General features: G+C 36.3%; 2 protein-coding genes across 3 annotated transcripts; both read right to left on the minus strand.

Moving 5' to 3' along the window:
• Window positions 1–544: 544 nt before the first annotated feature.
• LOC112517995 lies at window positions 545–5671 on the minus strand. Of its 2 annotated transcripts, none has more exons than XM_025125477.1 (4): window positions 5166–5671; window positions 4304–4373; window positions 3880–3941; window positions 545–851 (listed from the first exon to the last, which is right to left on the minus strand). In XM_025125477.1, the coding sequence occupies exons 1-3, from the start codon at window positions 5370–5372 to the stop codon at window positions 3892–3894; spliced, it is 327 nt and encodes a 108-aa protein (XP_024981245.1). In that variant the 5' UTR covers window positions 5373–5671; the 3' UTR covers window positions 545–851; window positions 3880–3891. The 2 variants fall into 2 exon arrangements, with proteins under 2 accessions (XP_024981245.1, XP_024981246.1); XM_025125478.1 differs by lacking the exon at window positions 545–851 and adding an exon at window positions 1177–1474.
• A 1604-nt stretch (window positions 5672–7275) lies between these two features.
• Window positions 7276–15182, minus strand: LOC112518479 (protein SCAR2-like). Its single transcript, XM_025126185.1, has 8 exons — window positions 14849–15182; window positions 13094–13257; window positions 12541–12664; window positions 12188–12317; window positions 11942–12003; window positions 8531–11834; window positions 8297–8380; window positions 7276–7650 (listed from the first exon to the last, which is right to left on the minus strand). Exons 1-8 carry the CDS (start codon window positions 15001–15003, stop codon window positions 7480–7482), a joined length of 4194 nt encoding a protein of 1397 aa, XP_024981953.1. The 5' UTR covers window positions 15004–15182; the 3' UTR covers window positions 7276–7479.
• Between the last annotated feature and the right edge of the window lie 273 nt (window positions 15183–15455).

Genomic DNA, 15455 nt, shown 5'->3' on the forward strand with positions numbered 1-15455 from the left:
CAATCGTAAAAATGACATTGGTATTGAGTTGATATAACAAACCATTTCCAATCAAAATTATTTGTAAATTAAGTCATTCTGTAAAACCCCAAGATTTATATCAGTTATTTTATCTCGATCTTTACAGTAAGACGTCAAAGACCTTCACAGAAGCCAAACATTCACATGAAATATAAAACAAATCTTAAACGAAATGTCTCAGATCGAACCAAACCAATGAAAATTGTTATTTATGTAGCATAAAATTTTATTTGTTGGTTACTGATTTATATAATTCGATACAAAAGTTATACAGCATCGATAAATTTGTTATACAATTTGTACATACAACGGTTATCATTAAGGTGACATTTGTTTCTTAAGAGATGCTGAAGTCTTAAGTCTGATTAGAAAAAGAAAAAGAAAAAGAAAAAGAGAAAATACTAAAAGCAACCAGAATGCATGTGTTGGAATATTAGTTGAGCAATAGCAACCTAACCAAACTTTATATATAGGAGTAGTTGAATTTACAACTTGGCTTCCAACCTGAAGTTGCAGGTTATCAGAAAAATGAGTTGCTTAATAAAGAAGAAGAAGAAGAGAAACGATAAAACGGACATTGACCCAACATATTTCGAGTTCATCACAAAACCCAGGAATTCACAAACTGTTCATCGGCATAGGAAAAAAAATGAAAACCAAAGTTATTTCTACAAGAACTGAAACCTGAAAACCGGTCAATTGTACAAATTGGTTTTTTCTAAAACGAAGAACAAAATGAAACCGCGAAAAGTTTGCATCAAAAACCCAGGTGCAATTTCGCACAAATGATTGATTGATTGATTGATTGATTAGATGAACAAATCAGAGCCCTGCAAAAGAAACCAAACCAATGAGTTAAGCATAATCCCCAAAATCTCTATTTTAGAGTAGTTGTTTTGTTGGAGATGTTCTTATTGACCATGTATGCACGCACTTGTTCATCATGCGCATAGAAAGACTACTCTTAACGGTTTCACATAATCATATCGGCTAACTATTTTAAGATGAAAGCAAATAGCAATAGTTATTAGCATAAAACTGAAGAGCATTATGCACACGGTAGGATGGTGGTCATCCATGAAGGAGGTCTCGTGTTCAAACTTGGGCACCACCACTTATTGCTGACTTACCTCCCACGATGGTTGTGGGACCCGTTCGGTGGGGGCGCTCCAGATAGTGGCGTCTACCCTTTAAAACTATGAGTTAATAGGTACAATTGTTAACAACTTGTCTTCCTTCATTTACATTTTAATCCATCCACCATCATGATCACCTTCTTAAACCATAGAAAAAATCTAGTTTTAGAAGTAAGCGGTGGTTACGCAGAGAGGGTTAACATGCATTTAGAAGGAACGAGATAAATAACAAGGCGGTAAACTATAAATAACAGAGAAGGGTACCAAACCGAATGAGTCATCAGCATCCAAAATGAAACTAGAAAATTATACTTCCTCTGTGCCAAAAAAACGAGACATTTGTATAAGTAAATTCTTGCATCAGTGAGAATCCAACTGATTAAAAAGGTGCGAGGACCGCGAAGAGTTGCATCAAATGAACTTCTTGATACACAGAACAAAAGTCGAACTTGGAGTTACTCCGATGCGACCAAAATATCACGTGTACAAGTCGCGTGACAATTTCACTCCTCAGAATGCAAGGGAAATACTGTGCGAAAAGACTTGGAACTTTGTTGCACAAGGGTTGTTTTGTTTCATGAATACGATTGCAGAATAGGTACAATATAGTACTCTTTCCGAATGCATTACAGTTCAATATAGGCCTTTTCTAATAATTCTATCTTTTTCATTATATAATCTAGTCCTATATGTCTATTATAACTTGGGGTTGTTAAGCCTCTTGGAGAACTTTTGATGCCATTTCCCCTATTATTTGCACCTGACCCCTTACTAAATATGTTGTGCACCCTCGTAGTTAACATGCTGTCCCCCTCCACAAAATGACCACATTTTTCCTTGGATTAACCTGGATATCCAACTAGCTATGCGAGCCGACTAATCCTAGGGCGACCACGTGCTTTGCAAATAGCCCGGAGTCATCGCATTTGAACCTCCATGGCCACAAGGGGATTTTTATTCCTCCTTGGATTTGAACCTGTGACCTCCTGGTACCTTTGACCTTTGGAGCCAAGCTCAAACCAATTAGGCACCACCCTTGTGGTTAAATGACCACATTTTTAAGCTATATAATCAAGCTAGTTTCAGGAATAAACGGTTGTATGAAAGAGCTTAATGTACAAATAGAAGGCACAAGATAAATAACAAGAGGGTAGAAAGTGTTGAGGCAAGTTGAGGATCTATTAAGCCACAACCTGACCCAATCAGATTATTAAATTAAATAAAAACAAGTTCTTTGAGCAAGTTGTATCCTTTCTTTTTGCACAAGCCAGGGGTCTTCACGAAAACAACTGCTCTACTCTTTGAGGTAGAGGTTAAGTCTGCATACATCCCACCCCCTCGACCCCACCTCCGAGTGGGATATACAGGGTTTGTTTGGTTTGGTTTACAGTTTGCACAAACAAAAAAATCAACCCTACTTCAAGTGAGACATATTGGTCTAATTTGTTTACTAGATAAATATTTGCAAGATCTGATGCAATTACAAGGTTTTTAAGTTATACCAATCACAACTTTCCCATAGAATGAAACATGCACAAGCAATCTTGTTCTGAATCTTGTGAAGTTTGGAGTATTGATGTTACACATAACCCTTATAGTGCGTTTTATCTACTCGTTACGAACACGCCTTCTTTCTATTTACGTCTTCACCCCTACTCTGTTCCCTTAGATATGTACTTGAGTTTCCTACCTTATACGACTCAGCACTCAACTCTTTTCGTATCCTCATTTGATGCTACCATATCTAACTAAAAGGATATCCCGCCTTGCAAATCTATCCAACTTTTTTGGGTTAACGGAAAAAGGTTATTAAAATGAGTCTCGAACTTAAATCTTAAATTTAGGTTCTAATGTTGTCAGTAGTTGCCTTTTAAACCATACAATCAAGAAGCAAAGGTGATTTGTATAGAAGGAATTAACAAGCTTATAGAAAAGACAAAATAAATAACAAGGGGTAAATTCTAAATGACGGGGGACTGTATGTTAATGGTTAGCTAAGTCTTAACCCTAAACCCTAAACCCTAAACCCTAAAACTAAAACAATATACACCCTAACTCCCTAGGAGCCAAAAAGAGATACCCAAGACTTTTTAAAATCAAGGAGAACGACTTACAACTTCAATTGATACAAACTTCAAATATTATGTGAAATATTTTCTTGATAAGGACATTACACTTTCTAAGAAATGTTAAAAACCTTGGTGATGAACTAGTAACACAGTTCAAATTGATCTTATGTCAGGGAAGTACTTGGTCTGAAGTGAAAAAGTGCAAATTATCTCCGCTTTTGAGAACAAGTGGCCTATGGTTCCACGTTTCTTTTAACATTTCTCAACTTCTATGAGGTGACTAATCAACCAACTAGTTTTCTTCAAATTTGTTTGCATCTTCTTCAAAAACATTAGACCTATTGTAACATCCATGGTATTATTAAAGAATTCTGAAGTGCCAATTCAGCTTTCATTTGGATTTCAATAAAAGTAATTTCATCGACATAAAAAGTCCAATTTCAACTATCTTCTATGTGAAGGATGGAGTACATGAGTGGATGGTCTTCATACAATCATGTGTGCCAACTATTCTAGGAAGAAAGCAGATAGCAAGTCCTAAGAAAGAAGTGATAAGCTGCAATATGCATAGCTAACATACCAAATTATCCCAAGAGAATCCATAAAAATACATAAAATGGAGAACCTGTCAAATTGAAATTGGGATGCATTACCTACTCATCCTATCAAGAGTCATCCAACAACTCTTCTGAATCAGAATCACTTGCATTATAACCTGATAAATGACACAGAAATGAATTACATACACACACAGATATATAGATATATAGGGTCAGGTTTGAGGGAAAACCGCAAAAAAAATGAAAAACTGAGGAACACATTAACAATCATTCATTTGTACGGTATGCATACAAGTAATTTCTCCAGTATGCACATGTGCATAGAAACCAGGAAACGTCTTCAAGTACTTGTATTCACATGTGCATATTGAATGGTTATTAGGATGTTCCTTGGTTTTTCATTCTTTTGGGGGTTTTCCCTTGAACCTCACTCTATCTATCTATTTATATATATATATATATATATATATATATATATATATATATATATAGAGAGAGAGAGAGAGAGAGAGATGACCTGGACGTTTATTGCTAACTTTCCAAACTGAAGATCGGACTCTTGCAGCTCTTGTCATCCAAATTTTTGCCTGGCAAACCAATTTGTGAATTAATGTGAACCAACACCATTAAGTAATCCGATATTACTCATGTTTAGTTAATTTGTCGGTTATCCAACAGCCCAATAGTGATTTTAACAAGAAATATTCCTCATAGTTTGATACTTGGGAAACCATCAACACCCTTATAAAGAAATACCAATATAAGCTTGCACAAACAAGGTTAAATGGAGTAAGCATGACAAAACTTATGGCACAAATAAGTAACACATAGGCAATGTAACTAGAAAACTTCCCAAAAATAGAAATGTTACAATCTCCATGGGACAAATGGAGGAAATGATTCTTGACCACCAATGTTATCAAACTAAAGAAAGTTTCTGCTTCTTGTGAATTAGCTCATTTGTGTCTTTCAAGCCACACAAACTCACTCCAATACTTGCCAAAAGGGTCTAGATATAGACATAATTTGGCATTGGTTTTTTTCATATTTTGTGACACTGATTAGGGCAAAAGCTATAAACTGATCATTTATAACACATGCTTGCAGGATGGTACCAAGATTCACACACATTTGTTCTTCCATAAAGTGATTCCAAACTCAAACTAGGTCTCATATACCCATATGGGAATTCAAACCAAATTCAACTGTGAAGGTCAAAACCACTTGTAGTTTGACCTTTGATAATCCTAAAAGTCAAAACTTCAATTGGCCCCAAATTCCCAATTCATCAGATTCCCAATAAACATGCAAATTGAAAAATTTAAAAGAAGCCAGAAAAATCGCAGTAAAATTTTCACTTTAAGAGGTCAAAATCAAACCTTTTGGGCATCTTTTGGAATCCCATAACCATTAAAATACATCTGAGCAACCAAAACCTGCATAGAAAGATCCCCAGCTTTGGCCTCTTTGAGGGTATCTTGAAACCACCTCCTCAAGCAATCGGACACCACATCCGACAGCGGCAGACGGTGGCTCTGCTTCTCACCACTACCACCGCCACCGCCGCTGTTATTGCCATTATCCATCTTCTTTTTCAACTTTGATCCTCAAAATTCAACCGATTTCTCAAGATTCGATGTGGGTCTTTGTTACAGATTGAAAAACGAAAACCGAAAAGCTTCGATTTTTCTTCTCAGCAATCGGGAATAGCAGAGCTGGGTGGACGGTGAGAAGTTGGCACACGTAGAATGCAGTAACACACAAATGAATATTTAATCTACTGAAGTTTTGTTTTATATGAATGAATAAGAGGAATTACCATGGAATTTTGTTGAATGGGTTTTGAAGAAGAAAGGAGGCGGCTGTCAATAATCAAGAAAAGATTAAAACGACATCATTTAGCACCAAACACATATTTGAATGTGAAGGGATCTTCAATATGAGAAACTAATTATGATGAAAGCAAACAAAAAAGCTCAACATCAAATGTGAATGATTCTTGGTTATAAAATTAAATATCTTCAAATTTATATTTTATTTAAAATTAAACATTCACTTTTTAAAACCACACACATAAAATCGTATTATATCGACAAAGACAAAAAATATATGAAACATTAAAATCGAGATGTATTTCATTACATTACGTGAGTAACTTTCTAGCATTAACAAATATTGTGGTATTGTCGATAATTTTAGAGGTGTAAAAAAGGTTCAAGCTTAAATCTTGATTTAAACCCTTGCTTGACTTAGGCCCACGCCAAGGACTAAGCCTAGGCCAAGCATAGTAAGCCTGAAGTCTTGTCTGGGTCCGTCTTCAAAAACCGATCAGTCAAAATCTTGGGGTCAGGTCTGGCCTAGAAAAACTACAAAACACATGACATGAGAAAGTCTAATTGGACCCTTTTTCAATCCCAAATCCTAACTCGGCCTGACCTAGGCCTAAAAACAAGCTTTGAAAACCCGTACCAAAACTCGAAAATTTTTGAAATTATACATCTTTAACATTGTGTTATCGAATTTGAAGAGAAAAAATAATAATTTTTTTATTTGTATAGGGAAGGAAAAAAAACAAAATAATTTCTTGAACAGAAGAAAAAAAAAAGAAATATGTCATTTTTATAAATATAATAAATATAACTTGTAAAAATATGTGTAATGAAAGTTTGGATGGTTTTGTAATTTTAATAATTTTCTTAAAGAATTTTAATTTCTTCATTTTCCTCCAATAACTGGAACAAAAGTTTTGGGAGGAAACTTATGATTATTTTCCTTCCGTTTCATTTCCTTTCTTTCTTAAAAGAGTTTCAAGAACACGAGTTTTTTCTGCTTTCTTTCTCCCTTTCCTTTTATTTCATTCGCAAAAAAAGTTTCGAGAACACAGTGTAAGACAGATCGTGCGACAAACATTTGCTAAACATGTTAATTTTCATTGTTATCATTTAAACTAACAAACAAATTAAGTATGTTTGTTGTGATTGATTAATTTACTACATCATTTAAATGATCAACTACTATAATTCTAAATCACCTCTTATCCTGTTATATTACAGAACACTGAGGTTAGATTGTTAAACAATTTAACTTATAAGTCATCTTATTTTTTAAGTATACGTTTGGATGGACATAAGCTACCTTTAAATACAAAATAGAGACAGAGAGTCCCAATCAAATACAAACCATGAAAAAGTTACAAACCATACATACCATCTATCTAGTCTAACGAATATTTGGTTTCCGACTGTTTCATAATATAAAGTATTAATCATAAATAACAAACCCAAATAATTATAATTTCTGTTTTACTCAAACTTCCTTTTTGAATTATCATTTTTCACTAGAGGAATTGCACTAATCAAACAAATATCCCAACAAATAAGCCTTGTAAATCTGCAATTCAACTTGAGCACAGACATGCACCATACTCAAAACCCCCCTTATACAGCCAACATATCTACACTGAATGATGAAATTACACATTTGCACCTATTGTATATAGCCCAACTTACATTCATAATCATGGGAAGGACAAACCAGTAAAATCGTAGTACCAGAAAGAAAAAAAGAGCAAGAAATCTATACAAAAATATGTTGATGATATTATATGATACAGCTTATTGTTGTATGTAACTTCCTATTCATACAATTCCAGGGGTACAAAAGTTGTGAATCTTTGACATCAATTTGATGTTTTCATGAATCACTCCAACCATCATCCCCATCTTCATCGTCATCATCATCATCACTTCCAGCAAATGCTTGTCGAATCGCATTTGCTTTCTCTAAAATGGCAGCTACCCTCAAATTGGTTGTCGGACCCTGAATGCTAGGCCTAGTCTGGACTGCCGGTTTCAAGTTGAACGACTGGTATGACCATAACAAAGTCCTTATTAAATGTGTAAATTTATATCTCATTTGCAGTTGTCAAAAACATTATTCCACATGGCATATGAATCTCATGCAAGATATGAGTTGTAAAACACATTATTCCACATGACTATGTTTGGCAAACTAATAGATAAGCTAGTTGTTGGCTGATAAGCTATGTGATGAATCAATCACGTTTGGTAAAAACTAGCTCCTAAGCTAGATGACGTTGTAAAATGACTTAAAAGTACATGATAATTTGCTACTTGGCACATTATGATTATGTTTAGCTAACTAGCTGATAGGCTAGCTGTTGATTAATAAGCTAACCAATGAATAAGTCATGTTTGGTAAAAAAGAAGCAGCTAATAAGCTAGATGACAATGTAACCTAATAGTATATGTTGAGAGATTACTCACTTCCAACATAAAAGGGGCATAATTGGCAAAAATTGGAAAAAAGCCTATGGAGTTTATTGAAAATTTTATCTAGAGTAACTTTTCAGAAAGCTAGTTTATGACTTACCAAACGGGCTTTTTCAATAAGTTCGCTTATAGCACTCTTATGGTTGGCAGAAACAATCTAAAACCAGCATTTGAAGTGAAAGAGGAACGAAGGAAGCAAGGATCAGTAATTTGTGTACCTTGGCCCGTATCTGTTCCAGTAAAGTGTCTTTTTCCTCTTCCTTCGGGATCAGAGGCATCGCCCGTTCTGAGACCTTTCTCAACTGCAAAAACCACAAGTATTAATTCGCTTTATATCATTTTCGTTTTATTTTGCAAACGAAACCCATATCACATGATCCAGGTTCTCCACATAAACAAGAGTAAGCATTTAAAATGGCCAATTTGGCCGAATACCGTGGGCCTTTCCTTACCTTGCTTTTGTCATGAGCTGCAACTGCATCGATGAGGGGAGTACGAGATCGCTGAACTTTCATTGGCCGGATACCGTTGGGTCTTCCATCATCAGCTGGAGGAAGTGAAGATCCAGTTGATGGCCAACAGATTTCTCGTCCAGAAGTTGAAACATTTTGAGATCGGTCACCATTAGATGGTGGTTGTGGGACTTGTTCTGAAATTTTCACTTCTGATGATACAATTGAGTTGCCATCTTCCTCCGTGTGTGAACTTGACTCAGTTGGTAATGCTTCATATTCAGCTTTCTCATTTGCTGCTTTTTTGTCCGGATCTAGTGATGGATGACTCTCAATTTGGGGAAAATTTGATGGGAAGGGGTTGATTTCATGTTGACCACTATCTGGTTTTGATATCAAGGAAGCATTCTGCGGTTTTCCCATTCTCCATTGCATAGGTGGAAGAGGCGGCAATGGCGGCATCTCCTCGAGATTGATTGGAGCTAATTGGGGAAGCATGTTATAACCCGAAAACACTGGAGCTGAGGGATATTCGATCTGATCAGAAAGGTTGATATGGCTGCTCGATTGTGGTAAGTTTAGGACGGATGGTTCTTCAGAAACAGGTACTAAAGACTCACTAGTTTCTATAACTGAAGTTGTAGATTCTACAGGATCTTGAAACTCCTTGACCTTTTCTGAACAATAGCTTTCATGGTTCACCAGGTTAGGCTCAGAATGGGCATCAAAAGGTGTTCCATGATCTACGTTTTCCTGAGAATCTACACTTTCCAAATGAAGAAATGATGGCATATGAGGTTGGTCAACCTTTTCTTCCACAAAAACTGAGTCGGTCAAGATAGACGATGCATTTTCAAGCTTCTCAATGTGATCAACTTGGTTCAGAGATTCAGATTCTACATGTTGTTCGAAGGATTTCAATACAGGAGAATTAGAAGCACTTTCAAGAAACTGGGCGTTTGATTGATCGATAAGTTCATGGTCGCCAGGTTGAAGGTCCAAATCTGGTGAAACATCTGTCTGCGGTCCATTTTGATCAATTTTTTCAGTAACAAAAAGGGTTTCATCCTGCAAGATTTTTAAATTTGCAGATGGGTCAACGACATCATTCTCATTCACATCTCCAGAGATAGCCAGGGATGATGTGGGAATACTATCAAGATCTTGTATGTTAGTGTGATCATAAGATGCAGAAAGAACGGAATTCAACTCTGGAGAAATAACTGGTTGCTCACTCGATTCCTCTTCACCAGATTCAGTCGATTCCTTCTTTGTGGATGGGTTATAAACATCATTTTCATTCAATTCACTGAAAGTAGCCGAAGATGAGCTATGAATGCCATAATGAAATTGAATATTTGAGTGATCATAAGAAGGAAAGGAGTCCAACTCCGGAGAAATAACCGATATCTCACTCAGTTCCTTCTTCTCAACAGATTCATTGGAAGTCTGAACGACCCCTGACTCATTGATCACCAACTCAGCAGTAGAAAGACCATTTTCTTCATTCTTTTCGACAGAAATAACTGGTTGCTCACTCGATTCCTCTTCACCAGATTCAGTCGATTCCTTCTTTGTGGATGGGTTATAAACATCATTTTCATTCAATTCACTGAAAGTAGCCGAAGATGAGCTATGAATGCCATAATGAAATTGAATATTTGAGTCATCATAAGAAGGAAAGGAGTCCAACTCCGGAGAAATAACCGATATCTCACTCAGTTCCTTCTTCTCAATAGATTCATTGGAAGTCTGAACGACCCCTGACTCATTGATCCCCAACTCAGCAGTAGAAAGACCATTTTCTTCATTCTTTTCGACAGCAAAAGTCACAGCTTCAGCTTCAGCTTCTGAGTTGATGAATTCTACTTCTTTTCCATCCAATTCCAAGTTTTCACAAGTAGAAAGATCCTCACTTTCATTACTATCAACATCTTTAGTTTCTGAAGTAACCGATTCAGGTTCTCGATCCTTCAATTCTGTTTTCTCCTCAGGATTAGAAAGATTATCATCTCCATTGCTATAATCAGCAGGATCAAAGGCAGCAGAAGTTGCAACTTTACTTTCCGATTCAACTGATACCGTTTTTCTATCCTTGAATTCTGTTTCGTCTTCACCAGAATATGAAACCCCGGCTTCTAATGAATCAGATTTACACTCAATAAGAGCATCTGTTAACTGTTCTTCAGCTGCCTTAGTATCACCATTGATTTTTGCTTCATTAGGCTTCATATCTGCATCACATATGTCGAGTTCTACCAAAAAGGGACCAAAAGGCTGCTCTTCTGCATGTGGAATCACGAGGGTAGAATTGGAATTACTATCATCCTTATCTTGCTCGCAAGGCTCAGATGTAGAGGCGACGATGGCTTCTGGATCAATTGGAAATTCTTCGGTTTTCTTGGGACTATTAACATCTACACGATTATTAGACGGCATTTCACTAAAATCTGAATCTTTAGTACTTTTTTCGAAATTTGCTTCTTGATCCACAGGCAAGGCTGCATCGGTTGCTGAAACTCGTGGGCGAAATGGAATTTCGATACATGCAAAGGCTTGACTAGAGTCAATTGAAGTGGTTGTAGTATCATCAGAATACGAAAAACTTGTTATTTTCTTCCTAATTGGGCTACTTTCGTCATCTGAAGCAGATTGGGAACCTGAAGATTGTGATTGAAGCTGTTCTACATTTGCATCCGAAGACATTTCCTGCTTTATGCTTGGATTGGAGGGATTGGAGTTCGCTCTAAGTTCAGCATCTGTTTCAATTTCTGATTCCATGGTAGCAAGAGCATCCTCATAATCGTCTGCCTCACTTGCAACATCGGATTCGTAACCATCTCCAATACCATTATTAGATATGTGTTTCTCTTCTACCTCCTCGTCCTCCAGTTCAGAGTGGGCCCCACCCACTTGGAATCTGATACTCGAAGTTGGCATCTCCAAAACCAACCTTTCAGTTATATTTTCTGGCACGTCATCCATGTGCTCCCTAGAGACCATCTTATCCACACTTTGAGATTCATATGGACTTCTATTTTGGGTGGTCAAACCTAAGGGCGGGTCAACCATGCTAATCTCAAATGTTTCAAGCCCCGGTTCACCAGAACTATCGGTATGCGACCTTAGAGGTACCTCATGGACGAGTTTATCCTCCGGTGGAGAACTTAACAACTTCTCCATGTACCCTTTTCCATTCTCCATGTCAAATGGAAATTTGCTTTTTCTTTTCTTCAATTTCACACGACGTGCAGGTTCACATGCGCCATTCTGAATGCGCTCCTCAAGGAGTAATTGATGGAGTCTGCAGTATTACAAATGGAATTGAGTCCGATTGAAAACACTAACTTAGCAAAATTGAAAAAAGAAGGATCGTTCTTCATGAAAATAACTGTTGAATTAGAGACCTACTTGACATGTGACGGCTGAAAAACCTCGGGAGTATTTCCGTTTTTCCATTGTGATCCTTTCTTCTGTTAAAATTTGAAAAGCAAGAATGATGATGGTCAGTTCAGTTAAAGGTAAATGCAGCATTTCCATTTTCGGCGAAGTTCAATATGATATAACATATTCGCAAACTATAATCATTACAAGATCTAGTTCCTACTCACGGTGCTTCAATAAAAAAATAAGACTACCAATTCACATCAAACTAACCTTTGTCTTACGGGTTTTTTTGTCCCTTTGAGCTTCTGCACTCATCATTTCATATGATGATGCTTCCACTTTATAAAATGATGGATCAGTATAACGTTTTAAGCATGCACCAGCACCAGCAATATCAAACCTGTTGAAAGCCAGATAAGTTGGTAATCTTTGCAAATTGACCAAAGCACACGAGGTGCTACTTTCGTTCCAAAACTAGTGTACTTTTGAATTTTAAGTGTCAAATGAGTTACTTTTTACTTCAACTTAGTGATTTTATGATAGCATAGAGTGAAAAAAGGTCCATTTTTTAACAATAAAGTATCTTACAATAAAATATCAAGGATAAAAGAGTAATTTCATACTTGTCTAGAAGAAACAACCGAGGTGGAGCACGACATTCTTCATAAGAATCCATGACAAACCGAGGTAAATCTCCCCTGGTGATGAGATTCTGCTCCGTTCGCAGATTAGGATGCCAACCCACACCTTTAACATCAATAGTGATTCTCAGTAATTAGTCATGTGAACAATTGGAAAAAGAATGCTACTTCAAATGGCACAGAAACCTTAAAGTACTGCATGATTGATGATTACAGTTTTCCTATCCTATCCTTTTGTAATATGTATTATTCTTATAAAAGGGCAGTATTCCTTTTACTGAGTGTACACAGAATTCACAAAATATAACATTCAAACAACACCCATAAATAAACAAAGTTCTGAACCATAAATAAACAAAACCCATAAATAAATAAGTCATGTGTTCGATAATTCATTTACTGTGGTCGTTGTTTTGTTTGTGTGTGTATCACAATCATAAATTCACAATTACCAGCAGCAGGCAAGTAAACAAGCATAAGGTAAGACCTGCAAGACATAATAAGATGTGAATTAATGTAGAAGCAGAAATCTAACCTGAACTGGAGAAGAATGCTGAATGGCCTGTTTGAGACAGAAATGCCCTTTCAATTGAAGGGAAATCCGACTCAAGCTGTTGAACACGTACCAGTAGACCATGGCCCCTAGTCGCAGTTACCATCACTTCTTCATGCAAATCATGAAATATCTCTGCCGCAAACCTTCAGAATTTAATGCAAGCTTTTGTTAGAATGATATGATACGCAATGTATCACAAGATGAAGTTCCATTGAAGGGACAAGACGGAACAGAAAAAAACTTGTTGTCTCGTGTTTGGCACGCCAATCAAACCAGGTAAGGACAGGACTGAATGAGTTTTTGTGTCACCAAAATAGGTGGAACAAAAATCAATGAGATGGGACAAGATAAGTAAATTACTAAACTACTCATGTCAAATTAAAACCTTTCACAATTCTTTCACCGGCCTACCTTACTTTTGCCAGTCCAGTCTCGTTCAGTCTTGTTCAATCCTATTTGACGTACAAAATGCATCCTAAGATAGTAATATACAAATAGTCCTATTTCTTTACAAAATAAAACTTGTAAAAGTGACTATTTCTTACATGTGTGTATATATTCTAGATGGCTAAGTAGATAGTACCAATTACAAATAATAGAACAGGTATAAGATTATAAATGATACGTCAATGAAAAGAATAGAGTATATTGAAGTGTCAATATACTCTCTTATGTTTAACACTTTCTACTTCTCTTCTTTCGCATCACTTCTGAAATTGACTAGAGATCAAAAAGTGCTCAATTAGAACTCACTTTTCAATAATGGTATTGTCCTCATCACTCTACAAAATCTCGGAGAAAGGCTAAAAATTAGGAACAAGGTTGTGAATCGTGAAAACAGATGTTCTTGCTAAATACTTAAGGCTCAATACTTGGTTACATATTCCAGTCTTGGGGTTGTGAATAGTGAAAACAGATGTTCCTCTAATGCTTGAAAGATATTGCAAGATAGTTTACAATATATGAAGCTGGATGCTAAAAGCTACTCATTATCGTCCTCAGTGGAATCGAGTCAAAGGTTTGTTCAACTTGCTCAAATGTGATGAGTTTAATCTACCTTAATAACCCATATATGATAAATGAAGTGAACAAGTATGCAAGCATACCATTTAAAACTTGTACTCCAATTCCATTATAATAAAGAAACAAGACATTCTGAATGCATAACGATAATCGAACAGCAAACGACCATAACAATCACATAACGTCCTTAATGGTTTCAACTTTAAAAGATCTTGAAATGTAAAAGACACTCCCTTTTTTAATTCATCAAATGCACTATTATTTCTCAGAACAATTGAACGAATCATTGATATCATCCACTAGATTTGTATTAAAAAAAATCAGTAATTTACAGTGTGCAAGCATGAAATCCTAGTTTCAGGAGATTAATTTGAAGTAAAATTAGTTCTGTAAGTTCCCTAGAATTCCATTTCCAAAGCATGAACTCTATTCTCATAAAGTTCTGCACTATTCTGGAGAACTCGATATTTAAATGGGTATATGGGCTTAATCGATTCAGGTTTTGAGTTCAACCAACTCCTCCATTTGCACCAATTCAAGCCACAAAATAAAAGTTTCCCCAGCATATCTTCGCTTTAAATTGGGGTCAGAGAAAAATGGATTCAACTTTGAAGCCAAAAAGCTTCAATTCCGAATCCAGAACTCCAATTTATTTCTACCAAACAGATACTACAATGAAAGGAAATACGACACAAAAAGAGAAGTACTGACTCCGCTAGGTCGCCTAGCTGACGTAGAACGCCCACGAGACCGGCCATGGCAACACCTTCAAGCAAAGCTTCAGGGTCATCTTTATCAGCTGCTTTGTACAGCTCTGGATCAGCCAAACTGTACTCATTTCTAATCTGATATCTACTGAATGGCATTTCTTCTGATTTTCAAAATCAGCTCAATACAACTCATCAATAATCATAACAAATTTACGTTTATGCGTCACTATCTTGCACAAATTCCGCCCAAATTTTCGATTGAACAACGTTGAAAATGGTTGCAACCTCCAGAGAATTTCTAGAGAGAGAAACCGGTGTGAGTGGGGATGTTGAAATGAATGTGATGAAGACGACTCGGTGGGTTGCAGAAAGAAATGGAGACGACTCGGTGGGTTGCAAGTTTCACTTTAAGCCCTCCTACATTTGTGTAATTTCATATCATCCCCTTTAAGTTTGGTTTGAGTATATTTCATATTCTAAATGCAAGAAACCTTTCTTGTTCGGTCTCTTTAACCCAAATCACATACATAATAGTTTTATTTGGTTTTGATTTGATTAATAAAAATGTTATAGTATCTGTTTAACTTACAGAGCAGTTGTTTTGGTGC

This window comes from Cynara cardunculus (genome assembly GCF_001531365.2).
Source record: "Cynara cardunculus var. scolymus isolate 2C chromosome LG 9, CcrdV1, whole genome shotgun sequence".
NCBI classification, from domain to species: Eukaryota; Viridiplantae; Streptophyta; class Magnoliopsida; order Asterales; family Asteraceae; genus Cynara; species Cynara cardunculus.